Source organism: Ischnura elegans, chromosome 1 (assembly GCF_921293095.1).
Source record: "Ischnura elegans chromosome 1, ioIscEleg1.1, whole genome shotgun sequence".
NCBI classification, from domain to species: Eukaryota; Metazoa; Arthropoda; class Insecta; order Odonata; family Coenagrionidae; genus Ischnura; species Ischnura elegans.
In genome coordinates this window covers 125,632,960-125,650,264 of record NC_060246.1, presented here as the reverse complement: position 1 = coordinate 125,650,264, position 17,305 = coordinate 125,632,960, and the positions used below count along the sequence as shown (strand labels likewise).

Here is a 17,305-nt window from a genome sequence, read left to right as displayed (position 1 = left end):
TCTACGTGAATAGCGTATAATGCCTGGAATTAGTTGGACATAGCCAGTATTTTTCCTGGAATTACTGTTCTTGGTCCATAAATGATAGAACTGAGTCAGTTGTGTGCTCGGGTTCAAATTTATCTCATTATCTTGATTGTGAGTTGACCTTCAAAGTTGTCAAAGTCACTTCTTGTGAATTCTTGCTTCATTTTTAAGGCTCCTGAATCGGCGATTTACGGTGTTTTTCGCGTATTTTGGAATTTTCTATGGCTCTACACTCATAAATCTGTCGCTGGATGAGGGAATTTGAATGAATGTGGGAAATCGATGAGATCATTTACCGTCAAAATCGTTTATCTGAGGACATAAGAGCCTAAGAAGACTCATGCAGATTGATTAGGGCTTCTGTATAATTTCATTTTTAGCTTTTGTACAAGGAAAAAATACTTTGTTTTGTTACAAAGAATCTTTTAGGAGCCATTTTGTCGAATTCATAATTGTAGTAAATGTGCCCGGTTTAACTATATTACTAGTCATTAGGTCTAGATCGCCTGCTCACGATAAAAATGTGCATATTCGGTAAATACCTTCCTCTCTATTCAGTGGCGCCGACTCCATGGGGCCTGAGGGGGCCCGAGCCCCCTCAAAAAATCGTTATAGGTGTGAGGAAAAAATGTGTCAGGCTTTTCGATTTTCCCCGGAGCGTCCAGATATCGACATTCGAATTATCAGGGTTCTAATGTTGATCATATGACTCCACTAAAATGCTTAAAAAACTTAAAACTCACTTCTTATAAAATTTCCCGGGGCAAGATCCCCGGTTTGGGTCCCCCCAATATTTTTTGTAAGTCGGCATCCCTGTCTCTATTTATTGATGGTCGTGGCTTGCTTCTTTAATTCATAGGAATACTTGGCTTCTTTCTTAAAATTTAATGTAAAATTCATGAACGTAAGAATTTAAAACGGTAGAAGAAATTATCTAATGATTCTCGGTCATAGGTTGTCATATCTTTGCGGAAATTTCTGATCATTCATCCAATTGTTAAAAAATTATATTTAGGTACTCAATGTAAAGTAATGTTTTCCTACGCGCTATTTCGATGATTCACAATGAATTAATGGTGATATTCAGATTGTATTAATTTTGACCCTCTCTATCTAAAGCACAGTTACAATTTCGCTCTAATTATATGTATTTACAAATTATTTCCTGACGAAAAATTGTTGAAAATAAAGGCGATTTTACCGTTTTTATGCTACACATAGTCATACATTTTTAATACAAATGTAATTTTTGTATAGATAGGAGGTTGTAGATTTCTGACTCAACTGTCGCCCTGTGTGGAATAATACAAGTTTTATTGCCGATATCTGTCTCTTCTTTTCTGGTAGATTTTAAGGTGTTTTCACAAGAATTATATTTCGATGACATACACGAAGTTTGAGCCGAGATAAGTGTATTTGCGCTGGGTAACGTAATATTTTGCTTAGTATAATGTCGCCGATATAAGTAGTGTGCTGCGGTACAAATTTAAATAACTAAAGTTAAAAGTTATATGAAAGTGTTATAATATAGACACACAATTCTAAAGCCTGAATTTACTACCCGATAATAGGGATTTGGATTTTCCATCCCTTCTGAGAGACTTACCGAGTAATTTCTGAAAATCTGTTCAAGCATACTAGTAGATTAAGACACCCCTCGATCATTGTAAGTGGAAGGAATCCGCAGATGTGGAGTCATTGAATCCTGAAATGTTTTTGTTACAAAAATCGGCCTGTCCATATGTACTGAATACCCTTTAATAGCCTTTTATGTAATAATGCCGATTTTGGATTTTCCGCCGGTTTATCTTTTAATGATAACAGCTTGAGTTAAATGCAAGTGCTTCTTAAATAAGTGAATCTTTTCATTCACTATTCTAAATTATTGAGTTACCCAGCTTTAGGGTATTGGATTAGCTTGATTGCTCTCCTGCCTGCCACAATTTGACGCCGGCCGTGTTCCGCAACCCTCGCCTCTGCTTCTTACTATTAAGCCTTTTTCTCGTGGTACAAGAGCGTTCCCTTACCATCGCCACACAGTGGTCTGCAATGCCAAAAAATCGGCCAAAAATGTAAACTATACCCGGTCAAAGGAATTAGCCTTCCTACCATGAATGCGCATAATTCACGCGCCTGTGGCTAAGGCTGGGATGAGTGGTACCCTCACCTATCCAAGTCAACGTTCGTGTTGACGAATAGAGTGAGTGAGAAAAATAATCATCGTTGGAGGACCCCTGGTACTCCTTTACTCCCTCAGGAGGCATCCCAGCCCCCCCCCCCAAGTCCTTTTATTTCTAACCACTCCAAGTTTGAAACTAAACGAGGAAAAAATGTGGGATAAGGCTTGGTGGAATCTGTTCATTTCATCATTTAAAACTTGTAAAAAATATTTATTTCACTGAATCGAGTCTTTACTAGTCATTATTTATGGTTCGTCTTTCGTGTTCCTTTATGCTCCTGACTACAAGTATCAAAGGTCATGTTATTGTTTAGCAGAAAGGAAACTGCGCTCTAGCCAGCGATGAAGTTATACGGAGTCAACTGCGAGTGTACTCAAGGGCAAGAATTCAAGCGGATTGGTATTGTAAATAATTTTTGAAAAGTGGGATTCTTTTGAGTTTGGAAGGTTTTTTTTTTGCTTAACTGCTGATGACGGAATGACTTTCCGACCAGTAAAGTAACAATTTTTTGTGTGCCTAATCATAATCTACTGGTTCTTTAGCTCTTTCCTTATCTGCTGCACACCTGCAATAAGTAACAACTAGCTTCAGACAACGGAATTATTGCGCATTATTTTTTCATAGAGTAATACTATTTTAATTAATAGCTGTCTTCTCATTTTTTATTATTAATATTATAATTATGTTTCTTTTGAGGTCGTTAATTTCACATCACTGGTAATAAAACACATTAGCGTGCATATAATTTATTTTCGGGGAGAAGGCAATATCAGTGTAAGGTTAGGTGATAGATTTTAATTTCGTATGCTCCATGGTATTTTATAATATGTATATATTTTTTATTACTTCGGGAGAGGGGGGCGGCTCCCTGGAAATTTTATTACATCGGGAGAGGGGGGAGGCTCCCTGGACCCCCTTTCGCTAAGATACAACCCTAATTAAAACATTTGCCCTAGGTCGTGTTTCGGGGCCAATCGTGTGATTTGAAGCTGGAATTACTCCACCGTGGCTTGGGAATGCGGGGGCGCTTATTGGGTCTCCCCATCGGTGCTCGACTTACCCGTCTCCGATTGGAGCTCTGCCGGGCGCGGACTTTCCTCACCGGCGGCGGCAGCGCCTCTCGATCTCTCTCTCTCTCTGTCTGCCGGCCGCGCTCCGCGATGCTCGCTCCCCGCGGCGCCGCGTGGAAACTGCGAGAGCGCGCGACCACGGCTGAACGGCGCTTAAAGGGGGCGGGGCGGAGTTGGTTTTCGCCGCTGTGTGTGAGGGGAGATGAAGAGCGCTTCGAGGGCATTTTAATCGTATCAAAGTCCGAGGAGGAGAGCGAGGCGGCGACTCCTTTTTTTCACACTCCTTTCCATTTTCCGCCTCTCGCCCTCGTGAACACGCTCATCGCGAAAGTTGCACTTTCGCTCTTCGAAAACGTCCGTGGAATTGAACTCAGGGACTATAGAACTGAACTCAATCTTCGTGGAAACGTGGAATGTCAGAGAATTTCATTGTGATCGGATAGTCATGGAATGACATGATGATGCAATGTTTGCTGTTAAAACCCAATGGTATTTTTTTCCTTATCCTCTGATTTATATTTATTTCTTCGATCTTCAAATATCAAAATCCCCACGTGTTTCAACTGGTGCTCCATAACCGACATATTTCATGCGTATATCCTTAATTTACTTAATCTAAGGTCGATATTGAACTGATCATCAATTTTTGTTATCCTGTGAAGATGAAAATTGCTTGAAATTCAAGGTGTCACGAAGTCGGGGGAAACTTACAAAATATTGGAGAGATTATGGAAAAGTCAGTGAATCGAGGTTTTGTATTTCGGTGGCCTTCTTCCCAAACGCACGATTCAAATACAAAAATAGAAGTCATGATCCTGACTGGAGTTGAAATAATTGCATCGGTGTATGTGGGCTTACCCCTGAGGACAGAAGCTCGAGTCTTCTGAGCTCAATCTCGTCTCGAAAATTTCTCTGCGGCTTTCATTTTATCATCAATTATTATCCGAGTGACGACATTGAGTACAATACGATTCTATATTGCACTGCATCAAGTGGAAAATTTAAATATAAAATAATATCCATTACTATTTTCTATACAAACTTTGGAGGGGTTTCGAAAAATTAGAGCCCGTTTTAAGTATTTTGGGATAAAGCTTCGGTTTTCATTTAAAATCAGTCGGTTTGAACTCTACGTTGGTGCTTTTATTAAAGCGCTTTTTTCTTTTTACCTGGATACGAGTATCAAAAAGTCTCTGCCTCTGACGGAGAGGATTAGTGACATTTAGTATCTCCTAAACAACTATGATCGGTTTTCTCAGTTCACAAGTGTTTATTAATTAGTGATATTATTTTTATCAATAAATATCATTTATCATTCATTTCTTTTTAATTATATTTCTTTTGAGGACGCGTAACTTCTCCTCTCCACTTCCAATGGCTGATATCGGAGTTCACATTATTCTTGATTATAAATCCTGTTTGTTTCGCAACATGTAGATAACTCTATCGGTTTCCTAAATTCCTCGATTTCGTTGCCGGAGCCAAAAATACGGCAAAGAGTAACATGAGAGATGAAATTTAGGAAACATCACCTTAACTAATCTCTCCAGCTGACTAGTGTTATGGAAAACTCGAGCTGGAGAAACTTTTTTGCCTTTTTCTTTCACTTGGATCCTTCCAACATTTAATCCTGGGAGATATTTTCCACAGACGGAGGAAGTTTTCTTGGAAGAGCGCATTTCTTATGACTCCAAGTCCATCCTCTTTATACATTTGAATAAGCCTCTGAAAATATAGCCCGTTGCAAAAGAGGCACTCACGATAACTGACAGACGTTTCAGCGGGATGACCCGCTATCTTCGGTGCCGACGGTGAACTCAATTGTTCACCTTCGGTATATCTTTAGCGCCCCCCTCCTTGAGTTTCTTCTGTATCCGCCCCTGAACAGTGGAGCAGCGAGCCAAGGTTTGGGGGATAAAACCCCCCCAGAGCTTAGAGAATTTTTTTAATGAAAATATTTTAATATGAAAAACTTTGTCATTAATATTAGGGCGACGGATGACTCACAAAAATAACATCAAACTATTCACACAGCTGTAAAACTCACAATTTAAACGATTTATCTTAAAAATTTTCTGGGGGAGGGCCCACGCAGCTCCCGCTTACCCTGGCGGTATTCCATGCCCCGCAGGCCCTTCCGTATTAGTTGAGCCGGTTGAGCCTAAAACCTACTTAATTTCCAGCTGCGCCCCTGCCACTAAATACCATTAAAAGGAACGCGATATTTTCCATCTGTTAAGGCATATGATAATCAATATTATATTATCAAATCACTATCTTCCTTTCATTACCACGTAAAATGAAAATAATCTTGCTTAAGCTAAGTTAAAACTAAGATAGATCCTGTAGGGTTGTCCTCGAGGATAACCGGGGTAACCTTACTACATCTAGATGTTTAGGATTGATATTTCTGTTCGTGTTATACATTAATTATATTCTATACTCTTGCGTGACCAACAATAAATTAAATGGAAGTCACTAAAATCGCCATTTATTCGGATGCCGTACAAGGGGCGATCATAACTCCACCGCGGCACCGCTGAAAACGATGGGTAACAATTTTCTTCTTATCTTCAGCCATCAGACTGAAGGGATAAAGCTTTTCAGAATTTTCTAGGAATAAACGCATTTTTAAAAACTATAATATTCTATTTGATAACAGATATTCTTTTAGTTGAAAATATTTCAGAAAAATATAGATATTTCACGGCTTTTATATCCTTATAATTCGTGGATTATTTCTCTAAAGATGTAAGTGCATGCTAACATGAAAGAAGTATTAATTATTGCGAGAAGAGGATGGAGTATTTCAAATATCGCTTTAATCAATGTAGACTCCTCCCTCATCGATAACGATACCTCAATTACGTTAAATGCACACTGATTTCTCCCATTGAGTAAGTATCTCAATTCAAGAAGTCTTCATATGCATGGCTTTTAATTTACCTCCTCTGTCGAACATGTTTCGTTCTGAAACACAAAACGCGTGCTCGGGCCGCCGAAAAGGGGGGCACCAAAACTGAACCTTTTGGTAGTATGGCGCGGCCATGGCCCTTATATACTATATACATGGCCCGTATATAAGGGCCTTGGGCGCGGCTACTATCTAGTTAGCCCCAAGCACCAAGTAGGCTTGGTAAGCCACTTTCTGGAATATGGGAAGCCCAACGTATGCAGTGTAACAAGTGGATAAACGAGTGTCACGTGTATGCTATTTAATTTTATCTCAATTTATTCTTACGATTTACGAATAATGTAGGTAGCAAAATCCTATACTTACCCTGGGGATGGCGAAAATTGAGAATATTGTTACGATTTGAAGTAATTTCCTAGGTAGGGTATCATTCGGAGACAAGACCACGGTGTAAATTTAAATTTTTGTCGGGACAAAATTCGGATTACCTCTCGTCATTCCCTCTGGAAATCCTGTTCTTTCCTTCCCATTCTCTTTTCATACATCACCCAGCGCTTCATTATGGATTTCAGCTCTCATTATGAGGATATCTGTATTGTTTTCGTTCATTTCGCTCCATATTCAATCACATTCTCATGGCATCAGCAGCGTGCCGGGGGAACTGAGTAGGAGGGGGGGAGGAATCGGGCAGCCCCGGGCGCCGAAATGGGGGGCCCCAAAAGTGGACATTTTAGTACTATGGTGCGGCTACCATCTAGTTAGCCCCGAGCACCAAGTAGGCTTGGTACGCCACTGTCTGGAATATGGGAAACCTAACGTAGATTTCTTATCGCGCCTTATGTTTATGCAACACGCACCGCTTCTTTTCACATGCTAGTAGGGTTTTCCTGGATTTTTCCTATTATAGTCAATCAATCGACTAGGATCAGTAACATACAGCTACATCTTGGTAAAGGTCTAATCTGAGGCTGTTCTTATCCACAGAGCTTTTTTTCTACCTCCAGGCTATGCTTACCACAATTCATTCCATCATATTAATAATCTTTCACATATTATTTCACCAGCTGAGAATTTCCTCCTTGTCTATTAGAATACCATCATTTTTGTGAATGCCATGAAGTTTCAATGTGGGCATGGTATATCATCATCATGGCCAAATCATGCCACTTGAATGATTAGGAGTATGACTTACGCATTAATGAATAGTTTTGTTAACCAGAGGAAAAGAAGTACAATTTAGCTCCATTCAATATTCCTGGCAGCAAAACACACAAATGAAATAGCAGGGAAAAGAGGGTAAAGTGATCACGGGGGAGGTTGATGAAGCCAGGTGGTTGACAGCTCTCAATGTAGTCCTGAAAGAGAATGGTGATTTTCACCCACACCCTTTTCTCCCAGCATTTTATCAAAATATGATTGCTCAGGCTGAAAGCAGATTTTTGCATAGGTTTCTATCAAGAACTGTTGAGAGATATTTCCACTCATGAAGTGTAAAGAAAACTATTACTGCTTTTCTGCTTTCTGAGAACTGCTCTTCCACTCAGTGGCGTAGTCAAGAATTTAGTTAGGGGGGTTCAAAATCAGGGGGGGAAATTTTTGAAAAACAGGGTACTAATTAGAGTGTTTTTAACTAATTTTAAAGCTTTTCAGGATCGAAAAAAAACAACTTCTTTTGCTAAAAAAATATTTTGTAAATTCATGATTTTTCAATCTTTTGTTATCTTTATCTTCAACTACTATATGAAGACTTCTTGACTTGAGATACTTACCCAATGGGAGAAATCAGTGTGCATTTAACGTAATTGAGGTATCGTTATCGATGAGGGAGGAGTCTACATTGATTAAAGCTATATTTGAAATACTCCATCCTCTTCTTGCAATAATTAATATTCCTTTCATGTTAGCAATCACTTACTTCTTTAGAGAAATAATCCATGAATTATAAGGATATAAAAGCATTGAAATATCTATATTTTTCTTAAATATTTTCAACTAAAAGCATCTAGTACAAACTGTCATCCTCGATTGTTTAAGAAATCAAATAGAGAAATCAACTTAAATTATTATTTTTACTCATTCAGTTTATTGCCCAAATACTTTGATGAAACAAGTCATTTCTATATATAAGGGCTGTCCAGAAAGTAACAGGCGTTTTGAAATAAAGAATAAATAAAGCGAAAATAACAATTTTTATCATATGCACTTTTAAGTTTAACTCTATGGCTATTTTTATCCATAATCGCCATTTAAATTTAGGTATTAATCATGATGTGGTGCAAGCTTTTCAATACCCTCTCTTTAGAAATCTGCTGCCTGCGAGTTAAATCATTGGTTTAGGTACACTGGCATGCAGTTCATCGTTAGTCAAATTGTTGCATAGTGAGCCACATCTTCATCTAGGTGGTAGTCCCTCAGCGCTAAATCTGCACTGTATGGTGGGTCATTGAAAACTTCCCATCTCATCCTGTGTTACTTTCTGGATAGCCCACATAAATATCAATCACCTCATTCTTCCTGCATAAAAACAGACTTCTGTTACCATTTTCAATTTTAATCACTATTAAATGTGTGCTATTAATGAGCTGTTAAAGATATTTCTCATTACAAACTTACTCCACAATCTCTCTAATAAATTGAAATCGCAAGAAGGACCTTCATTGAAAAAAATTAAGATACGAGTCCTAGTGAAGCTGATCCAAAGGCTTTTATTAATGTCTTGAAGCTACAATTATAGCAGCTACAAAGCCATAATTTCAATCAACACAACATACCCAGAAACGGAAGCTATGTCATTAACCTCGTGGTTTCCTCATTGCAGGTTTAGTGGTACTTGGTGGAGGTAATTTGTGAGTGTGATAATGTTTACGTTAATTGATAAAAGTACTAAATAAACTACAACATTTTATGCAATCCAATGATAACAAACCATGGTTAAGGCCTCTACCCTCTCACAAATTGGAAGTAATATGCACTCCAAAGCCAATAAATAGGTACTTACATACACATAAATGTACGTAGTTTGTATGAATATTAATCAATTAGATGAGGGGATGATTGAAGGAAAGGAAGGAAGAATATGATGAGTTAAGAGAGTAAATCATGAAATTTGTAATATATATTTATTAACTAACCACCAGCGAATTGGAGAGATGAAAATATTTGAATGGCAGTTGAAATTCTTCCTTAACTATTCTTTCCCGTAACTCAGACTTAGGATATGCAGTAATAAACTATGCTCTTAGGACTGATTGATATCCATCCTTTAACACTGGCAAAATTAATACTTTAAGTACAGTCATTGTCAAAGAAAAATGGTGATATATTTTGACATCTCCACTTTGTTTTAACTAATGGTTAAGTCATGCAATTTCACCTTAAATTCAATCATTAAATTTTAACCCCAATGAATATTCTTTACTGTATATTCATTGATAACTATACATTAATCCACAATTTATACCATTATTGGCATGACAGAGTGATAATACAATTTTTCCAACCAAAGCATGCCATAATTTAGGCTCTTGAACTTGCAAAACTGGATCACACACACAAAGGCAATGAGTGGATGGATGAAAAAGTCTTAAATAAACAGAATGCACCAACAGCAACAGGGCCTTTGAAGTTATTACTGGTTACTTAAAATGAATACAAAAGCGAACAGAGCTGTAGTTTGTATCTTTACATTAATTGATTTCTTAGCCATCAATTAAATACACTTTCTGTTATATGTCATTTACAAGTTTTCTTTGAAATTAGATAAAAATTGATAGATGAAGGCAAATTCAAGGCAGGTATTCATTAATACACCACATACGTAATATTTTTAATTATGGTCCTTTAGAAAATGGCTTTCACTCAAATATCATGTCCCTTCCTTTTCCAAAGTAAACAAGGAACTCAGGTACATTATGAGGGACTCCTCATATCAGCAATATGAAATTTACCAAAAGGCCGAAGGAGAGTAAACCAACACCAGTCAATGGGTGAAAGCTTCATACACATTTGCACCAAAATCTTTAAGATTCCCCATTTCCAATAAAAGTTTCACCCAAGGAGCGCCCTCTTCAAAGGCAATCTTGCTGATTATTGGAATTAACTTGGCAAGGGGAATAGCTGGTTTCTTCTGATCTTCTTCTTGCACCTTGAGAGAAGCACTCTTTTCCTTTGAGTCAAAACATAAACTTTCTTCTGGGAAGTGATTCGCCAGCCTATCCATTATGTGTCCCAAACCGGCACTTACACAGGATTGTACCAATTCAACTACTTCTTTTGTTTCCAAGAGATCAGTTGTTTCAGTTATCATCTCATTAAAGAGAGCAGCAGCATTATTCCCAAGACGAGACTCAATATCTTGTGCAGCTTCTGAAACACGTAAACCAAGAAAAAAAGTTAACTTAAATGGTACTTTACATTGCTTACTCAAATGAATTTAGCTGAAAATACAATTTCACAAATACCTTGCATTTTCTGAGGCGGTGGCAAGAGATATTTTGGAAGGTTATAAGCAGGATCTTCAGCTGGATTTGAACGAATGGCAGTAAGAACCCCCCAGAAGAGTGTCTCAGTTTCTGCTAATGACAATGGTGTTTTGAGAGATAACATATCTACCACTGTCCCTACTTTATTTTCTAACAATGAGCAAAGGACTTCAATTCCACTTTTACTTCTGGACACAGGAACAACTTCATCTTCAGGTACATCATCTGTTCCTGAGCATCGTCCGGAATCCTCTTCAGCAATCTCTCCATTGATGATGCCCTTTGAGTCATCAGCTTCCTCAGTGTACCTGCTTGTTACTGAGATTTCATGCAGTTGAGTATCACTATTCATAGAACCATAACAGCTAGGTAGGCCATTGGTAATTGGTGAAATCTTGGTCGTAGTGCATAAAGAGGGATCATCGTTCAGAATTACTGGAGAAGGGTCACCATTAGTTTCTTCATTGCCTATGCAGGTGACAGACACTTTATCATGATTATTTTCCCTTAACCTATCATCTGAGTCTTTTATCTTAACAGTACCACCATTACTGTCCTCAACTTTTTTCGTGTTACATGGCGATTGAAAATCTTTAATTTTCCTATCATCACTTTCACCATTTCCCTTTGGGCTTTGAACTTCATTAAGTATTTCTGAAGGAATCACTAGGTCATTCTGTTTTTTCTGACTGCTGTTGAGGGAATGATAGCTAATTACTGGCACTTTATCATCACTGTTCAACGGTTGACCAAGATTCAGCTTACTTTTACCCTTTCTATTACTATCACTGTGATTCCCCCAATATGACTCCTTAAGATCCAAAAAGTCATCTTTTGACTCTTGGAAGGAAATGACTTGCTTTTCAGCTATGGAGCCTAACTGGCCATCAAGAAAAAATTGGGTAAGTGACAAGTAGGTTTCTTGAATTTCAAGAGGCAGGCTTTCTTGGTTTTCTCCCCTTGACTTTTCTTCGCTTCCATCCAAAAATGCAGCAATATTGTCCCTGCATAAAATTTATGTGATTAGAGCTAGTGTGGATCAGTTTTTGATATAGAAAATAAACTATTTTAGATCAGTTCATCACTTACCCTCCACAACTTTTGAAAACATAGCCTCCCAAAATACCCAACTGCAACCTGATGAAGACAATAAGAATTGAAGGAATGTAGGCATATGCAACCGCTCTAGCAATAGATACTCGCTTCAGTTCATCCCATTTTGCTAATCGATCTTCAGGAGATAATACTGCTGGAGTATCCTTATCATCCTTCCTAAAATAGACAACAAAAAAATAGCTTATCTTCACATAATACATGAAAGCCATAAGCTCCATTAAATTATTAACAAAAGAACCATTTAATTACAATAAGCGCAATTACAGTTATACAGTGCTGAAGGATTGAGTTGGCTTGTATTCGATCATCAAGTCATGCAGTGTCATTTTCTATCCAAGGCACAATAAATAAAGACTTAAGAATATCATATTTCAGAAATAAATTTTCCAAACAAAATTTGAACGCAGGACATCAGATAAGGATAAGTTCAGGAAAGAGAAGCAGCAAGAGAAAGGAAGAAAATATATAAAAAGGAGAGGAGTGAAACCACACCCTACCAATAGGACAAAGAGCTAATTTCTGGTAGCAGCTAAATAGGCATACGTACAGAGCTTAAAACTGTTTCCAGTTCCTTTAAAAATGGCATTACTCAAGATTCAAACTCGTTCAGAGATGGGCAAAACCTTTGTATTTTACAAACACCAAGGCTCGGACTTAAAAAGAAGTCAACTTAAGATTCATAAATCTCATATGTCATAGATCCTAAATCCAATTCATCATGTATCCCTCCAGAAAATTTAGTGACTAACTGAACATCCAAAAAATAAATATGATCATTCTCATCATAACTAACACTGCAAATTTACAACAAATTCAGGGATTAAAAATGTTATTCAAAATATATTAAGCAAATCACTGTTCTATCATACTACATACGTATCCCCAAGTTCTAATTGAGGGATGGTGACTAATGTCAACTCTACTTCATACCCTTAATCCACTACCTAAACAAACTGACAGACAATCAAGAGTGAAACTAAGCTGCTGGGATGGATCAGCAAATTTTGAAACAAGGAAACATATTTAAAAAAAAAAGATTGCAAAAATGGCAAAACAATTGTTTTTTTTTTTTCAAAAAAATACATACTTTTTTATACTATATTTTGTTTTATGACATCAGTCTACATATTTTTTAACAGCCCTCGTATTTATATCACAGATCAAATGAATAAATCATAAATTGAGAGTTGATGTTACACCAACCTTTCATCTTTAGAGCCCCCTTTCAACTGGCTTACAATGCCGCTAGTATCCAGTGCATCATTCACTGCATTGGCTGCAACAGGAACCAAAGCCATAACCTGCTTCTCAGCAGCTTGCGCCGATGATTTATGATGCATATGTCTCTTTGCTTTTTTCAGAACTTCTCGCACATGTTCCTCTTCTGAGCGCTGCATCTTCCAAATCATATAGTTCCAACCACCCCATATTACTGCTCCAGCCACAGCAACACCAAAAAATTTGCGGCGATGCCGAGAAATGAAGCCCTGAATTCTTGAGAACATGGTGGCTAAACAAGACTGTAAAGATGAATTAAACTTCAATAAAAATGTCCCTAAAATTCTGTAGGGAATTGGAATTTTTTAGGCTTACAAAGCCAAGAAATTGTTAGGTCCCTGGATGTATTTATTATTTTCAATATTCTTCAAAACTGTTGTATTAATAAATGATAAATATTGATACTTTTGATACAATAAGTGACATGATAAGGGCCGGGAAATTTTTAAAAATGAAGTCGCTTTGCCTCCCATAAAAGTGGTACAAAAAAAGAGAAACAAGGTATCTAAGCACTAAGGCAATGACTTAAACATGATCGATAGGAAAAAAATAGCAAAAGCTTTCTATGTGAATCAAAAATAATTATAACTTTTAAAAATAAGGTCATGAACTCAGGCACCTCATGTAGACTCTAATACAAAAAGATGTATGTAACACGATGTTAATAATTACATGATGATTACTATTAAACATGCAAACTAGACATGGCTATTTCCAAGAGAGATGCTCAATGAAAAACTAATGGATTTTACAGGTGACAATTTAAAATTTTCAATAATTTATCCTTGTATCCTCACAGAGGGATTGATAAGCCGGTGTACCATTCATACTTGATACTTGGCTAAACATTATTGTATAACAGTCGAAGAAAAAAAAATTTCCTAAACACCCACTCCATACTCCTTCGCATAAATAATCGTTTGCTTTGCCCTGTGCACCACATTGTTTGAAAAAAATTACCATCAATACACTGAAGCTACAACTGGAATTTTTACATCACAAATATTGGTGAGCATGAAAAGAAGTTGAGCACAAGCACAATGGCACAGCTAAAATGAGACAGGGCCCTGGCACCCTAAAATTTATGAATTGGGCACAGGAAGCAAATCTAATTACATATTACTCGTCAACATGAGGTTTCATGTCGAAATTGGGCGCAGACGAACAGTTCAATGACAAAGGTGTTTTAACAAATAACCAAACACTCAGTTCTCAAAGAGAAAACTGAAAGGGTCCTCAATTTTTTACCCTGCTTCAGTCTGCCTGCCTAAGAGTACCGCAAAGAAAATGCACCATTTTTCGACTGCAGTGGAATTACTACTCACCGATGTAGCCTAGTCATCAGCAAATGATTCAGATGATGATCTACCTTTAAGGGGTCGATTTTGAATGAAATTTGCAGTATCAATGAATCGTTCCACGCAGTTACCCAAGCAGGACTCGGTGCGGGGCTCGAGACGAGCTGAGGGCCTTCCAGGAACACAAATTTCCCAACATATATCCGTTAAACCATGGACTAAATTCTGAAAAGATCAATTACCAACATAAAATCCGAGGAAATAATGTTTCAATTACGCAGCGTATACCTCTATAAAACACGACCCGAGACTAACACCTTATTGAATGCAATATTTATAAAGCATGATACAATCAGTTTTCACCACAAAAATAGATAGTGGACGTGAATTAAATGGAGAAAAAATGTCGACTTCAAATATTATCACTGGCTACATTCATAATATAGAAACACCTTCTTAAACGAAGCAATGCAACCTATTTTCCTAATGTAATTCAAGAAAAAAACACGCAAATTACGTGAAATCGGGCGTTTTGTGACGCTGCCTCGATTGCTTGTTGCAGTTCCAGGTTAGACTTCGTGTTGTAGTCGGAGCTAAGGTTACTCATAATTAGTAAAAATTCCAAGTCCCACTTCGTCTTGCACCTTGTACTTCATGCAAGTCAGCTTCCACGGTCATCCACACTGGATACCCGTACCAACGTTAGTAATATAATTACGTGCGCATGAAGAGTGATCAACGAGATCAAATATTGTGAAGCCTTCACGCACTCGGCTTCTTAGGAATTCTGGTGCGCCAATCCCGTTAAAAAATTTCACAACGCAAATGACAGTGGAACAAAAGACAGTTCACTGATTAACGTTTATCACCCGAGACTTCAAAGTTATTTTGTTGAACATCACTGTTATAAATCGTACCTCAACTGTCACCAGTGGGAAAAATTCAGACGATTCAGACTGATTCATCCGTGTTGTGGTTTGAAGTTAGAAGTTCATAATAGCACATAACAGTTCATAATATCCCTGGTTGTGAGAATGCGATTGTGTATTTCTGTTAATATTTCAATGGGATTCTTTCATTCATATTAGAGTATAACCCTTCTCGTACATGGGAGGTTTGAGTGTTATCGTTGTCACCTTTTACAGGACGTGAAGTTCGCAGAAAGGTAAAAGGAAATACTGGTAAAAATGCATTTTCTTAGCCAATAAACGAGAAAAATAAATTTTGATTTAGCACTTTTGGCCCTTGGGATCTATGCAAATGCTGGAGGCTAAATATTTCCTCTATGAAATAAGCATTGGTAGTATTTTGAAAATGCATGACTGCGAGTTCTTAACCGAAAACATTTATTGCAAAGGAAAAGTGGTTAGTTTGATTTAATGGTAATGTTACTATATTAACCCGCAGTATTAATTTATGCTTTCAGCGTCTACAAAAGTTTGTTTCACTGGAGATTTAACAATGATACATTTGTGACGATACTAAGACATTTTAAATTCATCTGTGTTCGTTAATTTTTGCTTTAAATTTTGCCTTTTATCGTACGAACCGCAAGTCATTTCCTCTTAATGACGATGAAGTGTTGATTTTTTCCAGGGAGCCGGTTACTACGACGTAGTCGAAGTACAGTTTGACCAATAGATTTTTCTCTGAATTATTGTTGTGATATTACCTGTATAAGAAAATGGGCGGATGGAAAATGGAGGTGACGAAAATGGCCATATATATGGCATTCCCAGTTACTTTATTTCACTTATTTAACCAGCCCGAACTCTTTGAAGGTTGGGTCACACAAGTGAGAAGGGAATTATATCCTCCGGAAAACAAGATGCATCGCGAAGAGATTCAAGAGTGTATCAGAAAAATGAGGGAGAAGGACGATAAAAAACTATTGCAACTTCTGGAAGAAGAAAAGAAGAAGCATCTTGTTTGAAATAATAACCTTGCCTAGGTCTAGTTTAAATTTTTTAAATAAACGTTTGTATATTGATGTAATTACAGTTTTAATTGATCCATTAAATTTAAAAGTCAATATTTATATTTCACTGCTTAATTCTTTTTATTATGATATTATTATCCTGAATGCTAGGGCACCGTTATATAGTTACCGTTTCTCGGATTAAATTATTTAAGCCAGTGTGATTCATCTAGTCAACATATTGTGTACTTCATTAGATTAATTCATTGAGAATTTGAACTTGTCCACATCAGTTAATTTTTTTCACCGTGCAGCCAGCCCTTTCGTAAGCTCGATGTTGCGAGGGGTGTTTAGAGAGCACTAACGGGACTCCTAGTGAGATCATCTCGTCCACCAGCACTCTCATCCCTCCCTTTTGCATCCCCTCTATGGTAGCAATTCGCCCTTAGGACCTCCGTATTCCTTATAAATACCAGAAGTTCGAATGAAGGGGGAGTCCTCTCCTTGACCTATACCTTGCTGGTCTGCGCCCTCGCAAGACCCTCGGTCACTTCCCTCCAACGCCGGTCTGCGCCCTCGCAAGACCCACGACTCCTTCCCTCCAACGCCGGTCTGCGCCCTCGCAAGACCCGCGACTCCTCCATTCCTCGCTACTTCCGCTGTGCTCCGATTACCGTATTCAAATGTACGTATAATCTATAATAAATATCAACCAACCAGTTACTTTTATTCCTCCCTTAATGTCACGACGACACATTGACTGAGCAGGGTACATATGTTTTTTTAGTTAAAGAAACCTACCTTCCTCGACAGTACGAAGGAAAGGGATGTGCTTATAGCTTTATAGAGTAGGGACATCATACATTTTAATGAATTCACATTCCATGATCGTGAAATCTCATATAGCCTCTATCAAAGCAATGTATTCTGCTTAAGGGGTAGTCAAGGCAGGCTAATACTGTTTGCAATTTACAGCTATGCTGATATTCATATCTTCTGTTAATGAGTCATCTCTTCCAGAAT

General features: G+C 37.6%; 3 protein-coding genes across 7 annotated transcripts in view; 1 reads left to right on the top strand and 2 right to left on the bottom strand.

Annotated features, from left to right (window-relative positions):
• The window catches only part of LOC124169385 (ecdysone 20-monooxygenase-like), a 92,636-nt gene extending 89,221 nt beyond the window's left edge, over positions 1-3,415 (bottom strand). The window contains exon 1 of the mRNA XM_046547979.1: positions 3,268-3,415. The gene's annotated coding sequence lies outside the window, so the exon portion shown is untranslated. The remainder of the gene's footprint in view (positions 1-3,267) is intronic.
• A 5,461-nt stretch (positions 3,416-8,876) lies between these two features.
• LOC124169344 lies at positions 8,877-15,260 on the bottom strand. Of its 2 annotated transcripts, XM_046547938.1 has the most exons (6): positions 14,882-15,260; positions 14,392-14,589; positions 12,992-13,308; positions 11,762-11,944; positions 10,652-11,676; positions 8,877-10,556 (listed from the first exon to the last, which is right to left on the bottom strand). In XM_046547938.1, exons 3-6 carry the CDS (start codon positions 13,291-13,293, stop codon positions 10,171-10,173), a joined length of 1,896 nt encoding a protein of 631 aa, XP_046403894.1. In that variant the 5' UTR covers positions 13,294-13,308; positions 14,392-14,589; positions 14,882-15,260; the 3' UTR covers positions 8,877-10,170. The 2 variants fall into 2 exon arrangements, with proteins under 2 accessions (XP_046403894.1, XP_046403886.1); XM_046547930.1 differs by lacking the exon at positions 14,392-14,589 and having other exon boundaries at positions 14,882-15,213.
• Positions 15,261-15,306: 46 nt separating this feature from the next.
• Positions 15,307-16,402, top strand: LOC124169354 (protein PET100 homolog, mitochondrial). 4 transcript variants are annotated; one of them, XM_046547945.1, is made up of 2 exons: positions 15,307-15,529; positions 15,961-16,402. In XM_046547945.1, exon 2 carries the CDS (start codon positions 16,049-16,051, stop codon positions 16,295-16,297), a length of 249 nt encoding a protein of 82 aa, XP_046403901.1. In that variant the 5' UTR covers positions 15,307-15,529; positions 15,961-16,048; the 3' UTR covers positions 16,298-16,402. The 4 variants fall into 4 exon arrangements, with proteins under 4 accessions (XP_046403901.1, XP_046403917.1, XP_046403909.1 ...); XM_046547961.1 differs by having other exon boundaries at positions 15,317-15,529; positions 15,945-16,402; XM_046547953.1 differs by having other exon boundaries at positions 15,317-15,545.
• The last annotated feature ends 903 nt before the right edge of the window (positions 16,403-17,305 follow it).

Coding starts and splice junctions, on each gene's coding strand:
- LOC124169344 (XM_046547930.1), bottom strand. CDS start 14,971: ATGAGTAACCTTAGCTCCGACTACAACACGAAGTCTAACCTGGAACTG. Junction 13,309..14,881: donor CACAAAACGCCCGATTTCAC/GTAATTTGCGTG, acceptor TCATCTTTACAG/TCTTGTTTAGCCACCATGTT. Junction 11,677..11,761: donor GTTTTCAAAAGTTGTGGAGG/GTAAGTGATGAA, acceptor AATTTTATGCAG/GGACAATATTGCTGCATTTT.
- LOC124169354 (XM_046547945.1), top strand. CDS start 16,049: ATGGGCGGATGGAAAATGGAGGTGACGAAAATGGCCATATATATGGCA.